The sequence below is a fragment of the Gossypium raimondii genome, chromosome 11 (genome assembly GCF_025698545.1).
Source record: "Gossypium raimondii isolate GPD5lz chromosome 11, ASM2569854v1, whole genome shotgun sequence".
Lineage (NCBI taxonomy): Eukaryota > Viridiplantae > Streptophyta > Magnoliopsida > Malvales > Malvaceae > Gossypium > Gossypium raimondii.
Genome location: NC_068575.1, coordinates 56,484,996 through 56,508,153, shown reverse-complemented (window position 1 = coordinate 56,508,153; position 23,158 = coordinate 56,484,996). Strand labels below are relative to the sequence as shown.

At 34.4% G+C, this 23,158-nt stretch overlaps 1 protein-coding gene across 3 annotated transcripts; it reads right to left on the bottom strand.

Annotated features, from left to right (window-relative positions):
* Window positions 1–12,165: 12,165 nt before the first annotated feature.
* Window positions 12,166–19,339, bottom strand: LOC105802607 (kinesin-like protein KIN-UB). Of its 3 annotated transcripts, none has more exons than XM_012634330.2 (19): window positions 19,027–19,339; window positions 18,841–18,941; window positions 18,583–18,705; window positions 18,286–18,471; window positions 17,816–18,037; window positions 17,540–17,693; window positions 17,145–17,294; window positions 16,881–16,969; window positions 16,426–16,629; window positions 16,161–16,283; window positions 15,409–15,537; window positions 15,186–15,317; window positions 14,679–14,802; window positions 14,500–14,592; window positions 13,954–14,079; window positions 13,680–13,805; window positions 13,157–13,300; window positions 12,838–12,966; window positions 12,166–12,747 (listed from the first exon to the last, which is right to left on the bottom strand). In XM_012634330.2, exons 1-19 carry the CDS (start codon window positions 19,211–19,213, stop codon window positions 12,587–12,589), a joined length of 2,703 nt encoding a protein of 900 aa, XP_012489784.1. In that variant the 5' UTR covers window positions 19,214–19,339; the 3' UTR covers window positions 12,166–12,586. The 3 variants fall into 3 exon arrangements, with proteins under 3 accessions (XP_012489784.1, XP_012489786.1, XP_012489785.1); XM_012634332.2 differs by having other exon boundaries at window positions 16,426–16,620; XM_012634331.2 differs by having other exon boundaries at window positions 19,036–19,339.
* Between the last annotated feature and the right edge of the window lie 3,819 nt (window positions 19,340–23,158).

Below are 23,158 nucleotides of genomic sequence, written 5' to 3'. Positions count from 1 at the left end.
TTTTGAGGTCGAGGGAGTTTGATTTAGCTAGCTAGCCCATGCATCAATTTGCAAAATTGTTAAAGTTCCTAAAAGTTGTCATTAATGAGTGCTTGAAGAAATTGATACTAAATTGTTAGAATTTAAGCTGAAAAAAAAAACTAGTTTGTAAAGTTTAATTACTAGTTTTTGGACATAAGGACTAAAGTGTATAAATTTTGAAATCGATGAATTTTTTTGTAATTATTGATAGTAGAGGGTTCTATAAGGATGTAATTGAGATCAATTTCAAAATCGAAGCTCAAATTTGAAAGTTATGGCAATTTTAGATTAGGGGCTAAATTGAATAAAATGCAAAACTTTAGGTGGCACTCAAATAGTGAAATTGAACCGATACATGCATATAATAAAATTATATAAGATGTTTGGTATTGATAAATTGAATTGAATTATTATATAGATCGAGAATTGAATCAAACTAAGGATAACCAGAGAAAATGTAAAATTGTTATTAGTCCTTAGACAATTACTCGTTTACTGTTTTTCCAGGTAAGTTCATATGGAACTTACTATTTCATTCATGTTTTGATTTAATTGTATTTGATTAGTTCATTAGTTTATATAAAAGTGAATTGGTTGATTTTTGGCATCGAATGGATTAAATCATAAAGTATGAAATATATGGTGATTACGCATAGGTACAAGGTACCAAATGGAAATGAAATGTTTATATGATTGGCATGATATGTATACACTGTTACAGGGGTTGAATTGATACGATCACAGTAATAATGCCCGTGTGAACTTAGTAAAGGATTATGACATGCCATTAAGGTCAAATATAAAAACGCTTAGGGATTTACATGGTTATTTAAGATCCAACATTTGTTGCAGATTCTTGATTCATAAATGTTAGCTTGTGTGAGCAAATATGTCAGCTTGTATGAGCAATTCTAATCACTGTTAGCTTGTGTGAGCACTATAATCCTGTGTATTTGACTTCAGTTTACTAAGGTTCCCTCAGGCGAGAAAAATGATAACTTAACGGAAAGGAAATGGTTGAAATGATTGGATATGAATTGAACTACTTATATTGCAAATTGTATATGGCTTGAATAGTACATGTTATAAGATGTAATGTTTGAACATGCATATGATTTGAGCTATAAGTTCTTGTAATGCAAATGAACTAACTTATTGGTTGTGTTGTTGAATTGTACATGAAAATATAAGGATACCAAAGGATGTCATGTTATATACCAAAGTGTTTTAATTGTTAAATTTTTGAAATGTTAAGGTAAGTTAAGTAATTTTCATATGGACTTACTAAGCATTCAATATGGTTAACCATTTGCCTTCATTTTCCCTTGTAGATTTTTTAATTGCAGAACATGTCAAGCGGATCAACAAGAAGCTTACACTATCCTGTTATTGATTCGACAATCTTTCTATTATTTTAAGGCTTGGTTATATGACATGTACATAGGTGTTTGTTATGTTTGATCTTTGATAAAGTTAACGCCTATTTGTATATGAATGTTTTGGTATCATGTTAAGATATATGAACAACACTTAAAATGGCAAGTTGAGCATGAAATGGTATAATTAAGATGATGGCGTTGAATGGTTAAATGCATGATTGAATGATTTGTGATTCAATAAGTTGAATTGATATGTTTTTATGCTAAATTGAAGTTATATTGAATTGATTGAGTGGAATAGTTAAATGGATTTTCTTAGCATGTGTGTGGGATGTTTTGGTGTAGGTAAAGTTGTGCCTTTATGTATAAAATGAATGAGATTAGGTGTAAGCTTGAAATAGGTACCAAATCGTTTATATTTTATCCAAAACAGAATCTATGTCCCAACAAGTAACTTTTCTCCTCGCAATGTCGGTCGACAGTAAGTGATGTCACAACGTAAGTGGTCTGATATTGTGATGTAACAAACTATTTGGTGATGTCACGACGTGAAAGTGATGATGCCGCAACATCAGCCCTGAAGTTTAAACTTTGCTATTTGGTCTTATTTCATACTCAAGTCAACAAAAGAGTTTTGGTAAGCTCAATTGAGACTCAGAAAAAAATTGAGACTCAATGTGTTTAGAATATAATTAAATGTTTGAATGGTTTAATTGCAGTATATTTTATAGTAATTACTCCAGAAACAGATGTGGCATCTTATAGCTTAGATCTAGCGGTCGGGTCGGGTAAGGGGTGTTACAAAAACTATGTCTTTCAAAGATCGGCTTATGGCTAGTGGTCAAGGATAAAAGAATAATTTTTTGACAGCTTTATCGAAAGGTCCATGAATCGTGCACGACCATTTATGTTACTGTCCAACCATGGACTCCTATGTTCAATACAAGTCAACCTTATCCTCTAAAAAATTGAGACTCAATGTGTTTAGAATATAATTAAATGTTTGAATGGTTTAATTGAGGTATATTTTATAGTAATTACTCCAGAAACGAATGTGGCATCTTATAGCTTAGACCTAGCGGTCGGGTCGGGTAAAGGGTGTTACAAAAACTATGTCTTTCAAAGATCGGCTTATGGCTAGTGGTCAAGGATAAAAAAATTTTAATACGATGGGTGGTTACAATAAGGACATTGTTATTGTGGATGGGGATTTTGCAACGAGAACGATTGATGAAGTTTGTTCTATCAAGTTCTCGGAGAGAGTTCATAAGTTGATAGAGATAAGTATAGAGCGAACGATGGTTGTTAAGTTGTTAGGAACAAGGACTGAATTTAACGCTTTGTACAATCATATTTATGCTTTGTGAAAACCACAACCATATGTTCATCTTATGGATGTTGATAATGATTATTTTTTGGCTAAGTTCAAAAATAAGAATAATTTTTCGACAGCTTTATCGAAAGGTCCATGGGTCGTGTAAGACCATTATGTTACTGTCCAACCATGGACTCCCATGTTCAATACAAGACAACCTTATCCTCTAAATGTTGTTGCATGGGTTAGATTACCCGATCTCTCTCGTTATGTACAAGAAGAGCATTTTAAAGGCAATCGGTGAAATAATTGGGCGGGTTATTAAAATCGATTACAAAACTCATAGTGGTTCACGAGGAAGATTTGCTCCTATGACTGTTAGTATTGATTTGAGCAAACCATTAGTTTCGAATATTTGGATTGATGACTATCTTCAAAAGGTTGAATATGAACCCCTTTCAAAAATTTGTTATAGTTGTGGAAGATATGGTCACTTAAATGAGGGCTACCTATTGAATGCTAGAAATGAGTCACAAGATGTTGACCAATTGGAAAACCAACTGGTACAACTAAAGTAGGAGTCGTCGGTCAAGAAAGAGAAGTACAGGGACTGAATGGTTGCCCAATGGAAATCATGTAAGTTAACAAGGAAAATAGATAATTCTATCAAAGGGAATCAATGCAACAGTCAAGAAAAATCCAAAATTGAGGCTTCGTTAAATTTGGAAAAAAGATTTGATAACAGGGAAAAAGGTCAATATAGGAAAGTATTGAGCTTTCTCTTTGGGGCTTATTAACCGAACTCACAAGCCCAATAGGAGAGATGAGGGTAAGCAAGTCATGAAGAAACAAGATCATGGGCTTGATAAGGCTAAACCCATTTCTAGGGCCCCGTTAATTATTGCAAATCAGATGGATTATTCTTTACCAATTTTCATAGGAAATAAAGTCCATACATGTTTAGATAAAGAAAAACACGTAGTGGTATCAGTGAAGGAAATTGAAAACATGAATCCTAATATTGACAAGGCTATTGACAATGTTTGTCAATAGATGAGAACAATGTACTCTTTTAGGGTGGTTCGGGTTCATCTTTTTGACCTCTAGATGGTACTATTAAGAATCTGTCCTTCCACGTTGGGTTCAAGGTTGGAAGGGGAGTGCAATTGCAACGTTCGAAAGACTTAGAAATGTTGGTTGTGGTGCAATAGAGGACATGGTCGAGCGTCTCGACCATGAGTTAGAAACTATTAATGGAGATATGGAAGGAGTTGAGTTAGATGTCAGTCTTGATCAGGATGTTGTGGCTTTGGAGCCATCAACATAAAGTGATTTTCTTTTTCCTTATCTTTTGAATTATTTTACATGAGTTGCAAATTTTTCGTTTGGAGCGTTTAAGGGTATGGTAGCTTGAGTTTTGTTTGTTTTTTGAAGGAATATCTAAGAGATTATTCTCCTTATATTATTGTGGTGCTTGAGCAAATAGTCAATGGGTCAAAGGTCGATGATATCATAAAGAGAATTGGTCTACGATATTCTTATTGTGTTGAAGCTAATGGGTTTTTTGGTTTTATGGTCTGATCTTATCAAAATTTAAGTCATTTTCAACCATTTTCAATTCATTCATATGCAAGTGGTACTACTTTTTAATAATGCTCCTTGTTACTTTACTACTATTTATGGTAAATCCAATTCTTCAAAACATAAACAATTGTGAGAATTTTTATGTATAGTTGCTAGGACAGTGCAAGACCCAAGGATTTTAGCGGGCGATTTTAATGTGATCTTGACTAGTGATGAAAAGAACGGGGGGTCTCACTTAGTTGGTAGAGGATGTAAGTTGTTCTATGGTTTTCTATTTTGCAATGGCCTAAAGGATTTGGGTTTCAAAGGGCCAAAATTTACGTGGAGTAGGGGTCATGTGTTTGAAAGGCTAGATTGAGCTATATACAATGGTTTCTAGACTCGATTATATCCTAAAATGTTGGTCCTACATTTGTTGAAAATAAAGTTGGATCATAGACCGATATTGATTGAGTTCGGGAGAAGGGCTTAGCGACCCTTTATATTTTTTGCTAAATGGATTTCTCATTCATCGTTTAAGGATTTGGTAATGGATGATTGGTTGACTTCTCCTTTGTCGAAAATTGTCACTCATTTTATCGAAAAGGTTAAATTGTAGAATAATGAAGTTTTCAACAATATTTTCTCTCAGAAACGCCAAGTAATGGGAAGACTTAAGGGTGTCCAATGTAACAGTCTGTTTTCAGTTAAATCAAAATAGTGGTTTCAAGACCACAAATTCAACATCAAAAACTTTATTTTATTATTATTTTAATGTCTACAGCATGTTAGTGGTGTCGTATAAAAGTTTAATGAAGAAATTTTATCGTTTGCATGTTTAATTTGATAAAAAAGATTAAATTTGTATAAAGTGCAAAATTTGTGTTCTATTAAAGAATGTGTCAATTTAATATGAAGTTGGAATATGAGTGGCCTTAAATGGTAATTAGACCATTAAGATAAATAGTGGACAAAGATGGACATTTTTTGATAGTTTTAAAGGTTATTACTTAAGGTTAATTTAGTAAATAAAAAAACAACTTAAAATAAAAATGAATAAAAGAAAGATATCATCTTTCTTTTTTCTTCTCCAATAAAAAAAAACTAGGGCAAGACACCATTTTTGGACATTCAACATTTGACCAACATTCTTAGTGCATATCAAGAAAAGCAACATACGGATTTAGATCGAGAAAAAGAAAAAGTATTTGATTAATCGATCGTTTTTCTCTGTACGTGTTTGAGGTAAGTTTATATATTTAATTAGCATTAAATTATGTCCGATTTAAATACTTTTATGTTATATTCTTGGCATTATGACTCTACGGAAATATCCAACGAAGTTTCGGTAATTTTTGAATCCTGTTTGAACCTTAGGAATATATAGGATACAAATGACATGTCATTAGCGGCTACCGTGTTTTGGGTGCTGGTCTCATACGTCCTACCGGTGACTGAGTTTCCAACATGTGTTGCGGTTACTTGACAGCTTGTGTGAGCAGCACTGTGTAGCTATGTCTTGACTGACAGCTTGTGTGAGCAGACCCATTTATGGCTCGAGAGAGAGCATTAATATGATATATGATTTAGTAGTGGTTTGACCACATGTAGGCACTTAGTGTACGAGATTCCCACGTATTCGATATTATTCTAGTGGTTCAACGGGTATACAAAAAGTGAATGATCAGTATAAACATTAACTTATAATATCACGAAAGCATGGGAAAATTATGATAAGATATTGATTAAAGATCTTTAGTATGTTCACAATAGAAGGAATGTTTTCATGGAAAACTTAATGAAGCTCTTTGTCATATAATGAGTTTGGTTAATTTATATGCTAATTATACTTGTGAATTGTTATTGGTGCTTAGGCTTGTGCCAAGCAATGTTGGATATATTTACTATTTGCTTTTATGCTTTTATAATGAAATGGTAAGTAATGTTAATAATTTACGAACTTACTAAGAATTTTATGCTTACTTGTGTGATTTTTCTCTTATAATTCTAGTTAATCGGAGGTTCGTGCGATTTGAAAGCTTGTCGGAGATCCATCACACTATCCATTGTTATATCGGTATATTTTGAAGATTTTGTATCATGGTTATAATGGCATGTATAGGTGTTTTTTTCAATGAATTTAGTCATTATGTGTGGCTTGTATATATGTTATTTTGGTTGATAAATTAGTTGGTAAGTTTTTAAGATTATATGGTATTTTGTGTGGTTGGTAAATTGATGTGAATGTTTTAATATGCATATGTAAGTGAGTTTTGAATGTTTGTTTTTAGGTGCAAATGGCTTGAGCATGAATTGTGAGTTTGGGTGAGAAAAATAGCTTGGAAATGACCTATTTTTTGTCCACGCAGGCAAAAATACGGGTGTGTGTCTCAGCCGTGTGTGACACACGGCCAGGCGACACAGTCGTGTGTCCCCTGTAACTTTAAAAGGGTTGCAAGTCAAGTTATTACAGTCTTAGCACACGACTTGGCACACGGACTTGTGAGGTTATTTCAGAAGGTACACGACCTGGGACACGAGCATGTGACTTGGTTGTGTAGCCCAAGTCAATAAGTTACACGTGTGCAGACACGGGCTGGGATACGGCCGTGTGTCCCTATTTTGACTACCCATATGGCCTAAGACACGAGCGTGTCTCTTGGCCGTGTGAGCCACACGGCTTGGCCACAGGGTCGTGTGACCCCTGCAGTTGGAAAAAATTTATATGTTTCCAATTTAGTCCTGAATCATTTCCAATATCTATTTTGGGCCTCAAGGGCTCGTATAAGGGACTATATGTATGTTTTTGGATTGATATTGTTATGTGTACTTTGTGATTTTATTTATGAATTAAATTGTTCATTGTATGACATTATGTTTCGGTAATGCTCTGTAGCCCTAATTCAACGACGGATACGGTCTAGGGGTGTTACATTCAAGCTTCTATTGAAAGATAACATACTAATGGTTTGCTTAAGCTCAAAAAGAGGTTGTTGATGGAACTTAAGGAGACATTGGATTTGGAAGAACTTTTTTGGTGGCACAAATCAAGGTGTAATTAGTTAGCGTATGGGGATCATCATAATACAAAAAATTTCTATGGTCTTACAATTTCCCAATGGGCTCAAAATAGATAATGCTCGTTGAAGATAAATGGAGATTGGTGTTTTGATAAGGATGATATTAGTAGCCATATCATTGAGTTTTTCAGGAATCTTTATACGAATGAAGAGTTGTTGCAAGGTACTTTTCCAATTTGGGGCAAGTTTCCTTTGCGTACTGATGTGGAACAAGCTAGGCTTTCTAGAAAGGTGATGACTGAGAAGGTAAGATATGTCTTTTTTTATATGGCATCGTTACAGGCACTGGGTATTGATGGCTTGAATGCTCAATTTTTCCAGTTACAATGGAAAATAGTTGGACCTTTAATTGTTAGTTAGGTAAGGAATGTTTTTGAAGGCGGTAATATCAATCCTTTCTTTAATAAAACTCTCTTGGTTCTTATTCCAAAGTCTTCTTCACCGGAGAAGATTTTCCAATTTCGTCCAATCAATCTTTGCTCGATTATCTACAAGGTTTTAACGAAGGTGATTGTTAATAAAATTAAGAAGATTATGCCTACGCTTTTTGTATCGAAACAGATAAGTTTTGTCGCAGGGCGAGATATTACTGATAACATTTTGATTATTTAGAAGGGTCACTCATTCCAAATTAAAGAAGGGAATACAAGTCGGATGGTTGTTAAGATTGATCTCGAGAAAGCTTATGATAGAGTTCATTTGGACTTTATGAATGACTCTCTGGTGGATAATAATATTCTGCATACCCTTAATAGAATCATAATGCACTTTATCCCTTCCTCTTCAATGTAACTTCTTTGGAACGGCAGTTCGATGAAGCATTTTATTCTTCCAGGGAAATTAGATAGGGTGACCCTTTTTCGCTTTATCTTTTTGTTTTAGGGGTGGAGAGGTTAGGTCATAGTATTTGTAATACGGTCGGAAAAGGTTTTGACGCCTCATTAGGCTTTCCAAAGATCCTTTACTTTCTTATCTTTTCTTTGTAGATGATTTGGTGTTATTCTGTGAGGCTTCATCGGAACACGCTATGGTTATGAGTTCTATTCTGCAACAATTCTACTACTATATATTTTGGTTACAAGATTAATACAAGGAAGTCAAAGATTTTGTTTTCTAGTAATATTTTAGAATTTGTTGCTTCACTTATTACGCGTCAACTTGGTTTTCAACAGTTGGAGGATCTAGGTATTTATCTTGGTGTGCTATACTTCCATCAAAGGGTTAAAAAAGCTACTTTTCAATTCCTTATCGATAACGTTCGAAGTAGGCTTTCGGATGGAACACTAAGTCATTGTCTCTTGGAAGAAGGATTACATTGGCTAAATCTATTATTTTGACTATTCCTAGTTATTTGATGCAAGCTATGAAGATCCTGATTGGAGTTTGTGAGTCAATTAAAAAGTTGGTTTGAAGTTTCATTTGGGGATCTTCAAATAAGTCACGAAAAGTTTCTCTTTGGGATTCTTGTTGTCAGCCGCTAACTAATGGAGGTTTTGGGCTGAGGAAATTGTTGGACTAAAATAAAGTGGTCCTTCTAAATATTGAATTCCAAATCATTACTAAGTTGGATTATTGGTGGGTCAAAGTGCTTAGGAGTAATTATAAGATTGATATTGATTGTCCAACTTCCATCAATAGAACTCGTCGCTCTTTTATATGGAGGTCCTTGTCTAAAGTATGGGATTTGCTTAGGGACAATATACATTGGATCGTTGGAAATGGTAAATCGATAGAGTTTTGGAAAGATAGTTGGATTCCTGGTATATAGGTCCATTGGCGAATTGTTTTACAGTTCCTTTAAACATGCGACATCCTATTTGGGTAGCAGATTATGTGAATAAGAGTGGCGATTGGAGATGGGAATTTATCAAACCTTTTATTGACTTTCAAATAACCATCATAATTTCTTCTATAAGTTCTCCCTCTATTGAGGCCAACCTTGATTTATGTTTGTGGCGTGAAACATCAAATGGTAGTTGCAGGGTGGCATCAACTTAAAGCATGATCAAGACCCTTAGCATGTGAGGAGAAATGAAAGGGAGTTTGGAGAACTCAAGACCCTTAGCGTGTGAGACATTTCATTTTGCTGGCTATTAAAGGTCGACTATTGACGAACAGTGAACGATGAAGAAAAGGTATAACATTCGATGCTAGTTGCTCAATTTGTTCGTACTGAATCTATGATAAACACCTTGTGCGATTGTATGGTTGCTAGTGTCATGGGACTAAAACTTTTGTCTAGTAAATTTCGCGGCCTTAGGCAATTTTTTTAGGTTCAAATCCGCCTAAGTCAACTTTATTCTAGAAAAATAAGAATTCTCACAAAACTTAGCTAGGACACCGAAAATAAAGCGGAAGCAAACTAGTAAAGACAAGAAATTATATCAAACAGAAAATTCAAAAAAGAATAATAATATACCAAGTGTTTGAGTAAATGCTTTCAAAAGTAATTTATTAATTTAAAAAATTACAATTGAGTGATTACAAATGAAGTGATGACTTCTATTTATAATTGAGTTCATCCAGATCCAACAGTACAGATCAAATTATATCAACGATTGAGAGTAGTGTGTATTTAAAATTTGAGAGTTTAGAAATTTAAACTTTATACGTTGTTATCTTTTAGGATTTATAATAATTATCCAGGTAACTGTAGCTTTACTTAAGTGCTTCATTCGGCCACCAAGACTTCCATGAAACGGGTCAATGAACCCCATTTAATCAATTGACTTTCATGGGACGTTCTATGCACGTTCATTACGGGCTTAAATCCATAGCTCGCGACACAAACGAATTAGTACTTGTTTATATTAGGCATAGTTTTTTTACTGTTGATGCTGATTCTTGGCTGATGGGTGGTATTAATAATCTATGGAAGATTATGAGGAATGATTCAAGTGGGAGAGCTGCTTTGGGGCTGCTTGTTACTATATAAGGAAACAACGGAATTTCTTTGGTTTTTCGGAATAAAGATTTGGATCCAAGAGGAGTGGTGCATCGTAGTATATGTCTGGCCAAAGGTTATAATAAATCGATAAAACGATTGACCAATACTGATTGTCTTTCCCGGCCGGTTGATATATGGTTGAGGCCGCCTTGTCGAGTGGTGAAAATTAACACTGATGGTGCTTTTAGTATGACGAGGGGCGTGGCTTCTTCAGGAGTAGTTTTTCGGGATGAGAAGGGTGAATGGTTACGAGGGTTTTCTCGAAGTATTGGCTTGGCTACAGTTCTCCAATCCGAGCCTTGGGCTATTTATGATGGGTTGGAACTAAACTGGGATCGTGGTTTTCATGAAGTAATAGTGGAAAGTGACAGTAAGGAGGCCGTGGAACTGTTTAACAACGGTTGGGATAGCTTCTACTCAAATTGGTTGGTTAAGGAAATACGTACATTGTGCAGGCAGCAGTGGTTGGTTACAGTGCTCCATATTTCTCGGCGAGCAAATAAGGTGGCAGATATTGATGCTAAATTGGCTTTGGGTGGTCAACCGGGGCTTCAGGTTTTTCCAGATCTGGTATCGGAAGCTTTGCACCAGCTTGAAAACGATGCACTTGGGACTCAGTTTGTCTCAGTTTCCGTCTAATTAAGCACCTTTTAACAAGGTGCCTTTCCTTTGTTACCAAAAAAAGTTAAAAAATTTATACTGGTAATGGGGTGGAAGAAAATGGCAATTGAGGTTGTTGATGATTAACATGGATCCTTTGATTCCTTGAAGTACAATGCAATAATTATTACTTTGTAAAATATTAAGATTCCTTTGTTTTTTCCTTTTTTGGTACCTATCTCATGAAATGAAAGACAAAGCATCTATAATGGCCACATTTTTAGACTAGCCATTAACATCCACCATCCCCTACATTGTCCACAAGTTGACCCCCGGCCTGCTCTTTTATATCTCTGGATCCTTAAAACTTATCTTCTTGTTCTTTTTTATTATTTTTCCATTTATATTACATTTTTTTCTATTCATTATCTTCAATGAATCTAATGGGAAAAAAAACAGCAGATATGTTTAAGGATAAAAATAACAACTTTACATCAAAATCAGGAATATAAACAAGATTAGAAGTTTAAAAAATAGAAGAGAGTCTAGAAGAATGATAAAAAATAATAATTAGTTTAGTAATTATTGAACCAAAAAAGAAGAAACTTTGGGTTGAATATTATAGTGTATTACTGGACATTGAATCACTGCTGCAGGAGAACCCAAGTTGATAAACCAATCATAACATGGCCTTTCCTTTTTGGTACCATAATGTTGATAAAAGTTATAAATCATTCGTTCAAAGGCAATTCGCAACCGTGTTTATTGTAGAGTTACCTCTTTATGTGTTGATAACAATTTCCTTTTTCTATTTTATAAGCTGCACAAGCAATTGACACGTGTTTTATTTTACTTTTTATAAAATTCATAATTATTTTATAAGTATATTTAAACAACTATATTCACGTACGATGCTCATTGAGTTAATCATATTTTATGTTTTAAAATATTTTTTAAAAAAAAATTGAAAACTCCTTTCAATATGGATGAGATAATTTAGAGAACGAAAATCGTTCACTTTTATCTATATTTTGGGGCGGGTCCATTCCTAATTGGGTTTTGGAACTACAGTGGAATATTATTTGTTAGTAATTGTACGAAATTCGACAGGGCTTGTTCCAGCCTTGGGCTTATAGAAAATTGCTCAAAAAGTTACATGATTAATCGCTTTTTAAATTTACATAAACAACTGCCATACGTGAATCTTTAACGCTACCATGCCCATTTATCATAGCTAAATTATAATGTTTAAAAAAGATATTTAAATTAAATTTTACTTGCTTTTTATTTGACCCTTTGAACTCATTTTACTGCCATTGGCAAATAAAGAATAAATGACTAGTAAAAGTTTTAAAGAACACATAATTAATGAGTGCCCCCCTTAACACATACTACAAAATGAAATTTCGGCTTAACATGGCCAACAAAATTTTCTTCATCCCAACCATTTCACCAACGGAAACTTACGTTAAGCTCAACGAAAGAACCTAGCATAAATAATTAATACTACTACAAACCCACCCCAGATTCATTTACCTAAGCCTGTGGAAGCTCTTTCAGCGCTGAGGGTGGTATTACACCAATCTCTCAACCTTTAAGACTATACAGTGTCGAGATATGTTGTTTCCTTGACATCCCACTTTTAGAACAGGTTACAAAAAGGCCCAAAAATTTACCTCAATCACAACTCTATCCTTAGCCGCCTCATTTCAGATCGAAATAACAGGCTCGAATTCAGTGTTCGGCGAGCAAGACTTCTAATGTCCTCTCGAGAACAGTCCCGTGTTATGCGAACCAGCTCCCAGAGGGCACCCCCATTTATCATGTCCTTTGCATTTGCTTCTGATATTTCAAAAGGTTAAAAAAATAAAGGTCCCAACGTGTATAGTGTCTCACAAAGATTAATTTTTATCAATGGAGAATTCAACTGACCATGCTGTGCCAAATGACACAGTGCGAGCTCAATGTGTCGCCTAATAGGTGCAGCATCATTGTTAGCATTTTGCACAATCCATGGAAGTGCACCTTCATCAATAAGAAGTGATCTCCCGCTTCGTATACCTGAAGTAACACGAGAGCTATGTGGAGACCATTTCGTGCTAGATGCTATCAAGCTAAATGACTGATATTTTGAAAAGAACTACACAGCTTAAGAATAAAGAGAGCTACGTTGATGCAGAAGGATAACTAAAACTTCACAGCAATCAACAGTCAACAGTCAACAACGGCAATCAACAGATCCAAGACTTACCATTAGTAGACGCACGAGATTCACATTTTGCAAAGTTGGCAATTCCACGAGCAACTTGGGAAAGAACATCTGGATGTCTGCATCTCACCATTCCCAGCAATGCCTTGATTCCACCTTCAGACCTCAGTGTTGCTTGCAGTTTATCTGGAAGAAGCATGAGAATGTGTAAGAAGCAGAAAGAACAGCCCAGTTCAAGCATTGCCAAAGCAGGATTTAAGCTCAATAGCAACCATAAGCAGAAGTACTAAGCATAACTAGAATTTATCATGGAAGCCTAAATGACAAAGCCAAAGGCGTGACAGATCCCATAAATGGAATACTCCTATTACATGGACTGAAGCCGCAAAGTAGTGCATGCAATGGATAATACAACCAAGAAATTCTTCATGTAGTAGATCTAATTAATCATAGAATTTATGTAGTACCGAGAGATCAATTATATAATAGCAATTAAAATTATACTGGATACGGGAAAATAAACACTGTAATGTAAAAGAGGTAAAACAAAGATAAATTAGTATACCATTCCCACACAGGTTAGCTATAGCTCCAGCAACCATGCGTAGAGTCTGAGGATCCTCAGCATCAGATGCTGTAGTAGACAATAAACTGATTCCCCCTTGAACCATTATGAGTTCTTGATTGGCTTCTGCTTTGCATAAAAGGAAAAGATATTAAACCTATGTAGTCAGAAGTCAGAACCAATCAGTGGACGAACTCTTGGCACAAAAACACCAATTAAAAGTAGACTGATATACTCAAAAATGATAAGAAGGATATTTAAAGAAAAATATTACCATTCATTGCAAGATTAGCAATTGCACCGGCTGCTACTCTGCGAACAGTTTCATCCTCATAACTTCTTAGAAGCATCAGCAAGGAAGTAAGACCACCAGCTTCAACAATCCTTTCCTGGTTTGCTTCTGCTCGGTAAATGGAAAGTGCTCCTCATTACTCACATACCAAGACATAGCACAATTTCGTCCTCATTAGAGGAACTGGATTTATTTGAACAATTAACTTCTATAAAAGGGTAAAGAAGAAGCCTTTTCAAACAAAAAGAGATGGAAATATTAGCTTGGCCAACCAACACAAGCAGAATACTGAAGCTGAGAAAGCAACAACAAACAAGGTAATAAAGTGGTCCAATACTGATTTTAATGCTTAAACATTCAAATTAGTTTTACCCAAAGCACTCCATAACATGAGTATAAGCAATTAGCACCCAAGGTCTACAAGCAACTTTTCCAAAAGACAGATTACAAGATGAACAGACTTCTAACCATCAGCTATCTATACACAGTACCTTAGCAAGGACACAAGACACCAAAGCTTTTGCTCACCTTCAGCAGCTAGGTTTGCCACTACTTTTACAGCATGAATGCGTACATTAGCATCTTCTGACTCAAGCAAATCCAATATCTTTTGCACTCCAACTGATAAATTGATAAAAGGAAAATAAGAAATTCATGGGAAAAAAACAGTTCAAGCAATATTTTAGAAAAATAACATAATTTATGACCTTGATCAAATAGTGCAGAAACTGGTGTCTTATGTCCACTCAAAGAGTCCCTAACTTGAGACATTGGAGAATCTAAACCGGGATAAGCATTTCCAGATCCACCTCTTGCAAGACACCTTCTCATCTACATATGTAAAATAAAAAAGATATCAGCATAAAGGTGTGCTTGAGTTTGAATGCCAAGGATGCTAAGTCTCAAAGATGATATTAAATGCACCAAAATTTTCAGTCAAGCACATAAAGGAAAAACCATCAAATAGAAGATCTAGTCTTTCTAAGCTAAGTTCAATGCAAGCAGAAAATTTATAAAAATACAAGGAGCTCCTTTTAATATGATGCAAGTTTTTGACATCGAGACCAGATACTAGATCATAATGTTGATGAGAGAAGCCAACTGTGGAAAGCTCAAATACTCAACAAAGCTTCGAATTATATATATCAGGAGGTCAATTGTATTCAGAAAGAGAATCTAACAATAGCATGAAATGCATGCATAACACCAAATACCTGGTCGGCTTCAAAAGTCAGTTGTAACATCTGACTTCTTAGTATTATTATTTCTTCTTCAAGCTTCTTTTTCTGATGAACCTCATCCTCCAGAGCTATTTGAAGCTTTAAGATTTCAGCATCTCCACCTGCCTAAAACAACAAATTAATCCTCATATAACCGATATCAATAGAAGCTCAGAAATTGGTATAAACGTATTCATTTTTGGAATAGTAAGTATACCCCGGCATCCATGTGCTGTCCTAGTTGACTTTTAAGTTTGTTGACCTCCTTTTCAGCTTCCTTTCTCATATGTGTTTCTTTCTCTAACAGTTTTTTTACCTCAGCAATGTCCTCAGAAAATCCAGGCCCCTAAAAATTATGATGAAGATGAAAGATGTTAACAAAAGACAACACAAGATGGACTAAAATACTGTGTACACCACCTAGTAATGGCAACTGAGTTCGTACAAGGAAATTATACTTGACCATCATGCAACTAATATGTGTACACCATTATTAAAAACAGAGTCTTTTTACCATTATGTTGAATGCCAAACAAATCACCAACAAGCCATAAATACGTATTTCAAACATTGATAACACTAAAAGAATAAAGTTTGAATTAATCACATCTTCCAATAAACTCATGCGAAATAGAGAACTTTGAACTTGAGTTCGCAGAAATAGCTTTGAGAGGTGATTGCCACTGTATGGGACAAAAATCTGACTGATGGAAGAAACTTTAAGCCACATATACAAGAAAATTAGAAAAAACATGGCTCAACAATGGGCATGCTACTACATATCTAAAGTGAAACTTAAACACAAGAAAAATATGTCATGATAAGTTAGGAAAATAATGCACAATTCCTTAATGCTGTTATATCCAAGAAAGATCATAAATGTCATCAAGACAAGTTCCCAACTGGCTAGCCATGAATTCACCTGATAAACTTAACATGAAACAAGATATGGTTCTTGATGCAAAGTACCTCCCAATTACATTTGTCCTTCATGAAGCCATCATGCTGATGCTTCTGTTGATTTTCTATCATCTTTTCCTCCAGCTTCTTAACTGATTCCATATATTCCATCTGGCACTTTAGTCGTTCCTTCTGTAAAAGGAGCAACCAGATATTCAATATCAATATATCACATTCTCAAGCAAATAACTGTTTAAGAATGAATAATGGAAAATATAAAAACATGAGGTTATAGAATCACGCATCAGGGGGAGTGATGAATTGCTGAACTAACCTCTAAGGCATCTGTGAAATTTCTCTCAACCTCAGAGACACGGTTTTGTGCTTCTAAGTTTATTCTTTCAACTTCGTCATCAAAAGCCTTCTGTTGCCTTTCATTTTCTGCAATGAGCTTGTCCAGCTGTATTTCAAGCCTTCTAGCCAAACTTTTATAATCAAACTCTTCCTTTATTCTCAACATATTCTCCACCTTCATTGCCTGTGCATAATGGAGTTAGCAAGGTAATAGCATCTTACTTTTACATAATTTAGAGACTATGTTACACGAGACATGAAGAAATGGACAGATGAAAGAAAAGTGTCAAACAACGAAGAGAAGCTTAAATATAACTAGGATGCATCTTGCCAAGTGCCTTCACTTTATAATCATGAGTTGTTTGAAAGCAGATATTACTTATAGCAAACACATGATAGATTATAGTTTGAGCCCATTTTGGTGTAAGAACTCACCCTTTGACCAAACAATATCGTACTTGCAGTCTCTCCTCGATGTCGTGGGGAAGGGCCAATTGTAACAATTAATGAGGTCCTGGCAGTACCTGCAATACATAGAATCTATCTCATAATAACTCAAAAACACTCAACTCCAGATATAAAACTCCTAAAGAAATATATAAAAATTTAGATCATAAACATCTTCTCCATAATAGCTTAGTTAGGTTAAAATGTAGCCCGGGCACATGCCAACTTAAATTAACATAAAAGATGACTTACCTCCGAAAGAATCTCTGAGTAGCCTCGTAAGTTTTGAATCACGAATGGGCACATGAGCGCTATTCTCTGCTAAAGCATTAATACACTTTCCCAAAGCACTCAGTGACAGGTTAATAGACTTAGCTTCTTCCAACATGTGTCCCTCACTTCCTGCCAGAAGCAAAGAGAATCAAACTCATCATCTACCAACCGGATCCAACTCATAAATAACGCCAGCACTAGCACTTAAGAAAGTATACAGGTATATATAGGTTGGATAGGAAATATAACTTCTTTGCCAAAGATATATATATGTGATGCAATGCTTAAAAATCTTAGGTGGCAAAAAATGAAAATGCTCTTTGATATGCAGCATGCAACCGATTTGCCACTGGAGGGGAAGAAAAGATAAGCACCTGACTTTTGAACACGCTCTGAGCCTGCCAAATCTACCAATACTAGCTTGCTTTTCCGGACAAGAGGCTTTGGAGGTTTGACAAAGTGAGAAGACTTGTCTGATTCACTTGGAATGGCAACTTCTTCTCCCAAGACTGATCTCTTAACATGTACCTGCAGTAACATGGTTGAATATATATTATTTCACTAAAGGATAATACAACTGCATAAATAACTACAGGTAGGTAATAAAATGTGGTGCATAAATTCGGAAGCAGAAATGAAAAATTAGTCACCATCAATATGGCATGACTGCGAGAAGATTCAGTATTCAACTTAGTATTTGCAGCAATTCGATGAGCTTCCCCTAACCTCAGTAGCTCCAAAAAACTCGGCTCATCCTTAATTTCTACATGAGTTGCCCCCGGTAAGGACACATCTCCAGTTCTGGGATCTTCCACAATGGAAATATTATCATTTGCCGGATCAAGGAGATCCTGGATGGTCTCCATGTAAAGCTACAAGGAAACATTGGAAACAAACTAGTAAAAGTTCTTACTGAGGAAACACAAAAGCAGAAAGTCTAACAAAAAAATCAGAGCATATAAACTGTAAGGAAACAATAAAAAATTTTAAAATCCAAGAAGCATTTTATATAAAATAGCACAGTTGGACAAACATGATACCACCAAAGAAATTACATTCAATTAATTTTCAGAACTAAGCATCACACAGATTACAGAATAAAATTCATGAGTCTATCAACCTGCAAATAAGAAACAAAGATGGAATCTGTTTCTGGAGAAACATTAGCTAAAATCTCCTCCATTGAACGAACCATTATTCCACGAGCGGATGTATCTTCCTCACCCAATCGTCCAAGAGTGAAAGTTTTCCCAGTTCCAGTCTGACCATAAGCCATAACTGTACCATTATAACCATCCAGAACACTCTGCAAAAACCAAAGCAAAAATGATATAGGGGCAAAACACTAAGCACTAAACGTGCATAATTTAATGGCATTGTATTGTAAAATTAAGAAAACATTTGAAATGAAACAGACCTCCACAACAGGTTTAGCAACAACTTCGTAGACACGTTTTTGAGAAGCAAACTCGGTAAGCACTTCATCAAACTCGTAGGTTTCTGATTCCCAATTGTTCTTCCTAAGTTTAAGCCTCTTAAGCTATAAGTAAAACAAAATTTATTAATAAAACAATAAATGTAAAAAAGAAAAAAAAAATCACTAATAACCGTCCTGAGTAAGAGCAACAAAATGAAATTGAGAACTTCAATATTTTAGGTTTTTTTCTTTTTTTACCTCGGGTTGGAGTTCAACGCAATCGGCAAAATCTGCATCGGCAGTCGACTCTTCTGCATTTCGCGGCCTTAATCTAACGGCTACTCGAACTCTTCCGGGCACTATAGAGAAAAAACCGAGCACAATAAATCATTTACTTGGTATAGCACTATGGAATCAATTACAGGAAATAATTGAAAGACTAACCGCCGTCACCTCCAGCGGCGGTGGTGAAAGAGGCAGAGCTAGTCCGGCGAAGAGCAGATCCCGTCGAGTGATTGGATGAAGGAGGAAGCCTTGATTTGAATGAAGATGATCTGATATTAGATGAAGCGGGGGGCTTAATAGCTCCCTTGTTGGTACCCGTACCATTTCTGTAACCATTGGAAGCCATCACTTTTTCCCCTTCTTTTTTGTTTTTTGTTTTTTTAACTTTTTGAGTTATAGCTTGCTTTGAAGTTCAATGGTTACAGAGTTACAGTGACTAAGTTTTGGCGTGGGTTCGTGATACGGTGAATTCGAAGTTCAAAACAAAGCGATTATGGGTGGAGGGAGGGAGGGAGGGAGGGGGGCCCACTGTGTTTGGGAATGAGACAAAGACGGTCTGAGGCTTAGCACGGATTCATCCTCCACGGGCCCCATTTTGAAGTTTAAATTTTCAAAAGTTACCGAAACAGTGTTTTAACTTTTTCCTTCTTTATTTGCGGTGCACTTAGATTCCGGCAATTGGTCGTGAAGTGGACTGCTCGGCAGTTTCTTCAAATGACAGGAGTGTCCTTTGTCTCATCTCCTACAGCCACGATCGCTATTCGATAAATCTAGAAACTTACTACGGAAGCCTTTTAACTCCCTGTTTTTTCTCCTGCAGTATATATCTATGTTACCATGCTTATTCATCGACGTCGTTTTGACGTTTTCCTTTTTTCCTTTTTCTAATTTTCTGTAAACGAAGACCAAATCATAATTTTCTTTTAAAGAAAGAGAGTAGTTGCTCCGTTAAATTCAGCATAGTATAATAAATCATATTTAATGTTAAACATCTCAAAATCTTACCTAAATTTTAAATTAATTCTCAAATTTCAAAATACTTTAATAAATGATCAAAATATCATTATTTTATCAAATAGATCCTTTATTTTAAGAATTTATAGGATTTGATGTATTAAAAAACTGTTCTCAATTTTAATAATTTTATATGTTCTTTTAACACGACCAAATTTAAGTTGTCTATGCTATAACTGTATTTATATTTGTAATTTGATTCTTATATTTTAAATATGTTCAATGTTTTATTAATGCCTAAATTAAAGGTAGGTTCATGGAATGACTTTATTGATACAATAATAATATATACTTTAAAATTTTTATTAAAGCATTGATTAACATCTGTAAAATTTTTGTATTTAGACTTTTCAATATATATATATATATTTGTATTGTCCTCAATTTATAGAAAAAAAGGTGATTAAAGCTTTTATTGTTTAAAATATGTGAATCTACTTCCTACCTCTCATATTATATATATTTGTATTTAGAATTTACTATTTTAACATATGCCATATGAGGCGATACACATTAATTCCTTAGAAAATCATTTGTAATAAATGAATCAATAAATTGGTAATTTTATGAATATACAATAAAAAGCACAGAAAAATCTAGACTGGATTTTAGAAGAGGCTATGCTCACTTCCTTATCCATGAAAGGATTTTTTATCTCGATAATGTGAGAAAAAATTTAATTACTAAAATACGTATATTATAAATTATTTATGAAAATAGGTAAAATGAACAATGTACACTCAGTGTCATTGACGTATCAAGTGGTACTCTTAAATTTTCACTCAATCGTTCAACCATCATTACAAGTTATATAAAAATAATAATTTTATTAGTATCGTCACTGTGTCAGACGACACCGGTATGTATTTTTTAAAAATATTCGCAATAAATACGAGTATTCCGGGCTTAAAGAAAAGGGAAAAAATATTTTTCACGTCGGCGGCACCAGAAGTGATTTTTTTTTGTTGATTTTTGTAAAAAATATTTGAAAGGAAAAAAAAAAGCAAAAAAATAGGTCTACTAATTCTTTACATTGTGTCATCATCGACAACAATGGAGGATTTTTCGATGATTTTCAATCCCAACACTATGATTCAGATTATTTGGTCAGTGGTGGGGATACGCTGATTCAACTTTGCATTGTTGGAGTTTCTTGATTCTCAAATTATGTTCTGCCGGTGAAGATGAGAATGAAAGATTTTTTTTTTTTTAAAGAAGAGGGTGATAGTGGTAAAGGAAATATAATTTTCTATCTGAAAAATAGTAATATGAAAAAAAAACTATAATATGTTATAACGACAGTGTCAAGCTTTATGTGAAAGGAAAGTAATTGCAGATAGATTTTTCAAATATCCCAAAAAAAAATAGAGTTAGCAGTCACAATTAAAGTGGTGCAGCCAAAATTTTTTATGTAAAGATTTGGCAATTGTAATAGTTTTTTTTCTTTTGTTAGTCAATTTTCTTTTTAATTTTTAATTTTTTAATTCCTTTCCTCGAAGCTTGTCAAAATTAATTTTACATTTTAGGAATTGACTTGTAGTACAATTAAAGAAGAGAGAAAAAATTAATTATTTTACATTTCTTACCATTAATTTCTTTTTTCATGAGCTTGTCACAATTAATTTTATATTTTTTTTGGTGAAGAAAACAGTGTAAAGAGATAACAAAATATTACTATAACACCCCTAACCTGAATCTGTTGCCAGAACAGGGTTACAGAGCGTTACCAGAACAGGGTTACAGAGCATTACCAGAGTTTACAAATCAAACAGACTGAAAATGCAAACATTTCATATCATATAGTATTCATGTCCAAACACCAATCAAAATCATACATATTGTCCCTTATATGAGCCCTCGAGGCCGAAATTACGCATCAGAAACAAATCGGGACTAAATCAGAAACTCAGAAAGTTTTTCAAAAATATTTAAAATTTTCAACACTGCAGGGGTCACACGGCCGTGTGACTAGGTCATGTGACTCACACGGTCATGAGACACAACAGTGTCACCTGGCCGTGTGTCACACACGGTTGAAACACACGCCCGTGTGGATAAAAATTGGTCATTTTACAAGCCATATTTTTCACCCAATTTTGTGTCAACCTACAATCAATATTATACATATCAACAAGTCATAATTAGGCATCCAAAACAAGCCAAAATAAGTGGCAAATCTCAACAAATTACATAGGCAAACATTAAACAAAATACCTATACATGCCATTATAACCAAAATCAAAACATTCGAAAGTACCGATATAATATGGATAGTGTAACACCCCCTTACCCGTGTCAGACGCCCGGACCGAGTACGAGGCATTATAGAACTTTAACAAAATAATTTTTTCATATTTTGTTTTAAAGTCCCTTTTTTTTGCATTTAAACATTTCATACTTGCTTTAAAATTTATCAACACAACATTAAAATTTCATACACGTGGAATTTAATCCATATTAGTCCATATCAATGACTTATACAAAATAAACTATTATATAGTATATACAGAACAATTTATGACACATAACAAAATGACCAAGTCTTCTATAAATGTCATAATTCCAAAATAATATTTTTTGACTAAAATACCCAAAAGGAAGTTGATAGAGTGATTGGATCTCTGAAGACCTCCGATTTTCGAGCTGGCTTGGTCACACTATAAAACAAGGGAAAAAAGAAAGGGATAAACATATAGCTTAGTAAGTGTGTATGTAATTAATAAACAAGTTTCTAGCATATTTCCATAGATAATATAATCATAATCACACGTAAATTCATTCTTTATTCAAGTTCCAGCAAGCTGTTTATTCGCGTCATAGTCACTAAATTATTTTTATCGGAGTTACGGAACTCCAAATTAAGATCCGTAAATTTTCACTGAAACTAGACTCATATATATTCTTACCAAAAAATTTTAAGAATTTTTGGTTTAGCCAATTACTACATTTTATTCTTTAAATTTTCCCCTGTTTCGCTGCTCGATAGCTCTGACCCCTCTTCACTAAAAATTAATTATATCTTTGTACAGAATTCAAATGATGTTCCCGTTTGTTTTTCTTGAAAATAGACTCATTGAGAAATTTAAGCATGTAAATTACAAACCATAATTATTTTTGTACAATTTTTAGTGATTTTCCAAAGTTAGAACAGAGGATTTCGAAATCATTCTGACCCTATCTCACTAAAATTCCAATATCTCGGAATATATAACTCTTTTGTCTATTATTTCTCTTTTATATGAAAATAGACTCATTAAGATTTAATTTCATATCTCAT

Coding starts and splice junctions, on each gene's coding strand:
- LOC105802607 (XM_012634330.2), bottom strand. CDS start 19,213: ATGGCTTCCAATGGTTACAGAAATGGTACGGGTACCAACAAGGGAGCT. Junction 18,942..19,026: donor CGCCGCTGGAGGTGACGGCG/GTTAGTCTTTCA, acceptor TTTTCTCTATAG/TGCCCGGAAGAGTTCGAGTA. Junction 12,748..12,837: donor GTGTCATTTGGCACAGCATG/GTCAGTTGAATT, acceptor TTGAAATATCAG/AAGCAAATGCAAAGGACATG.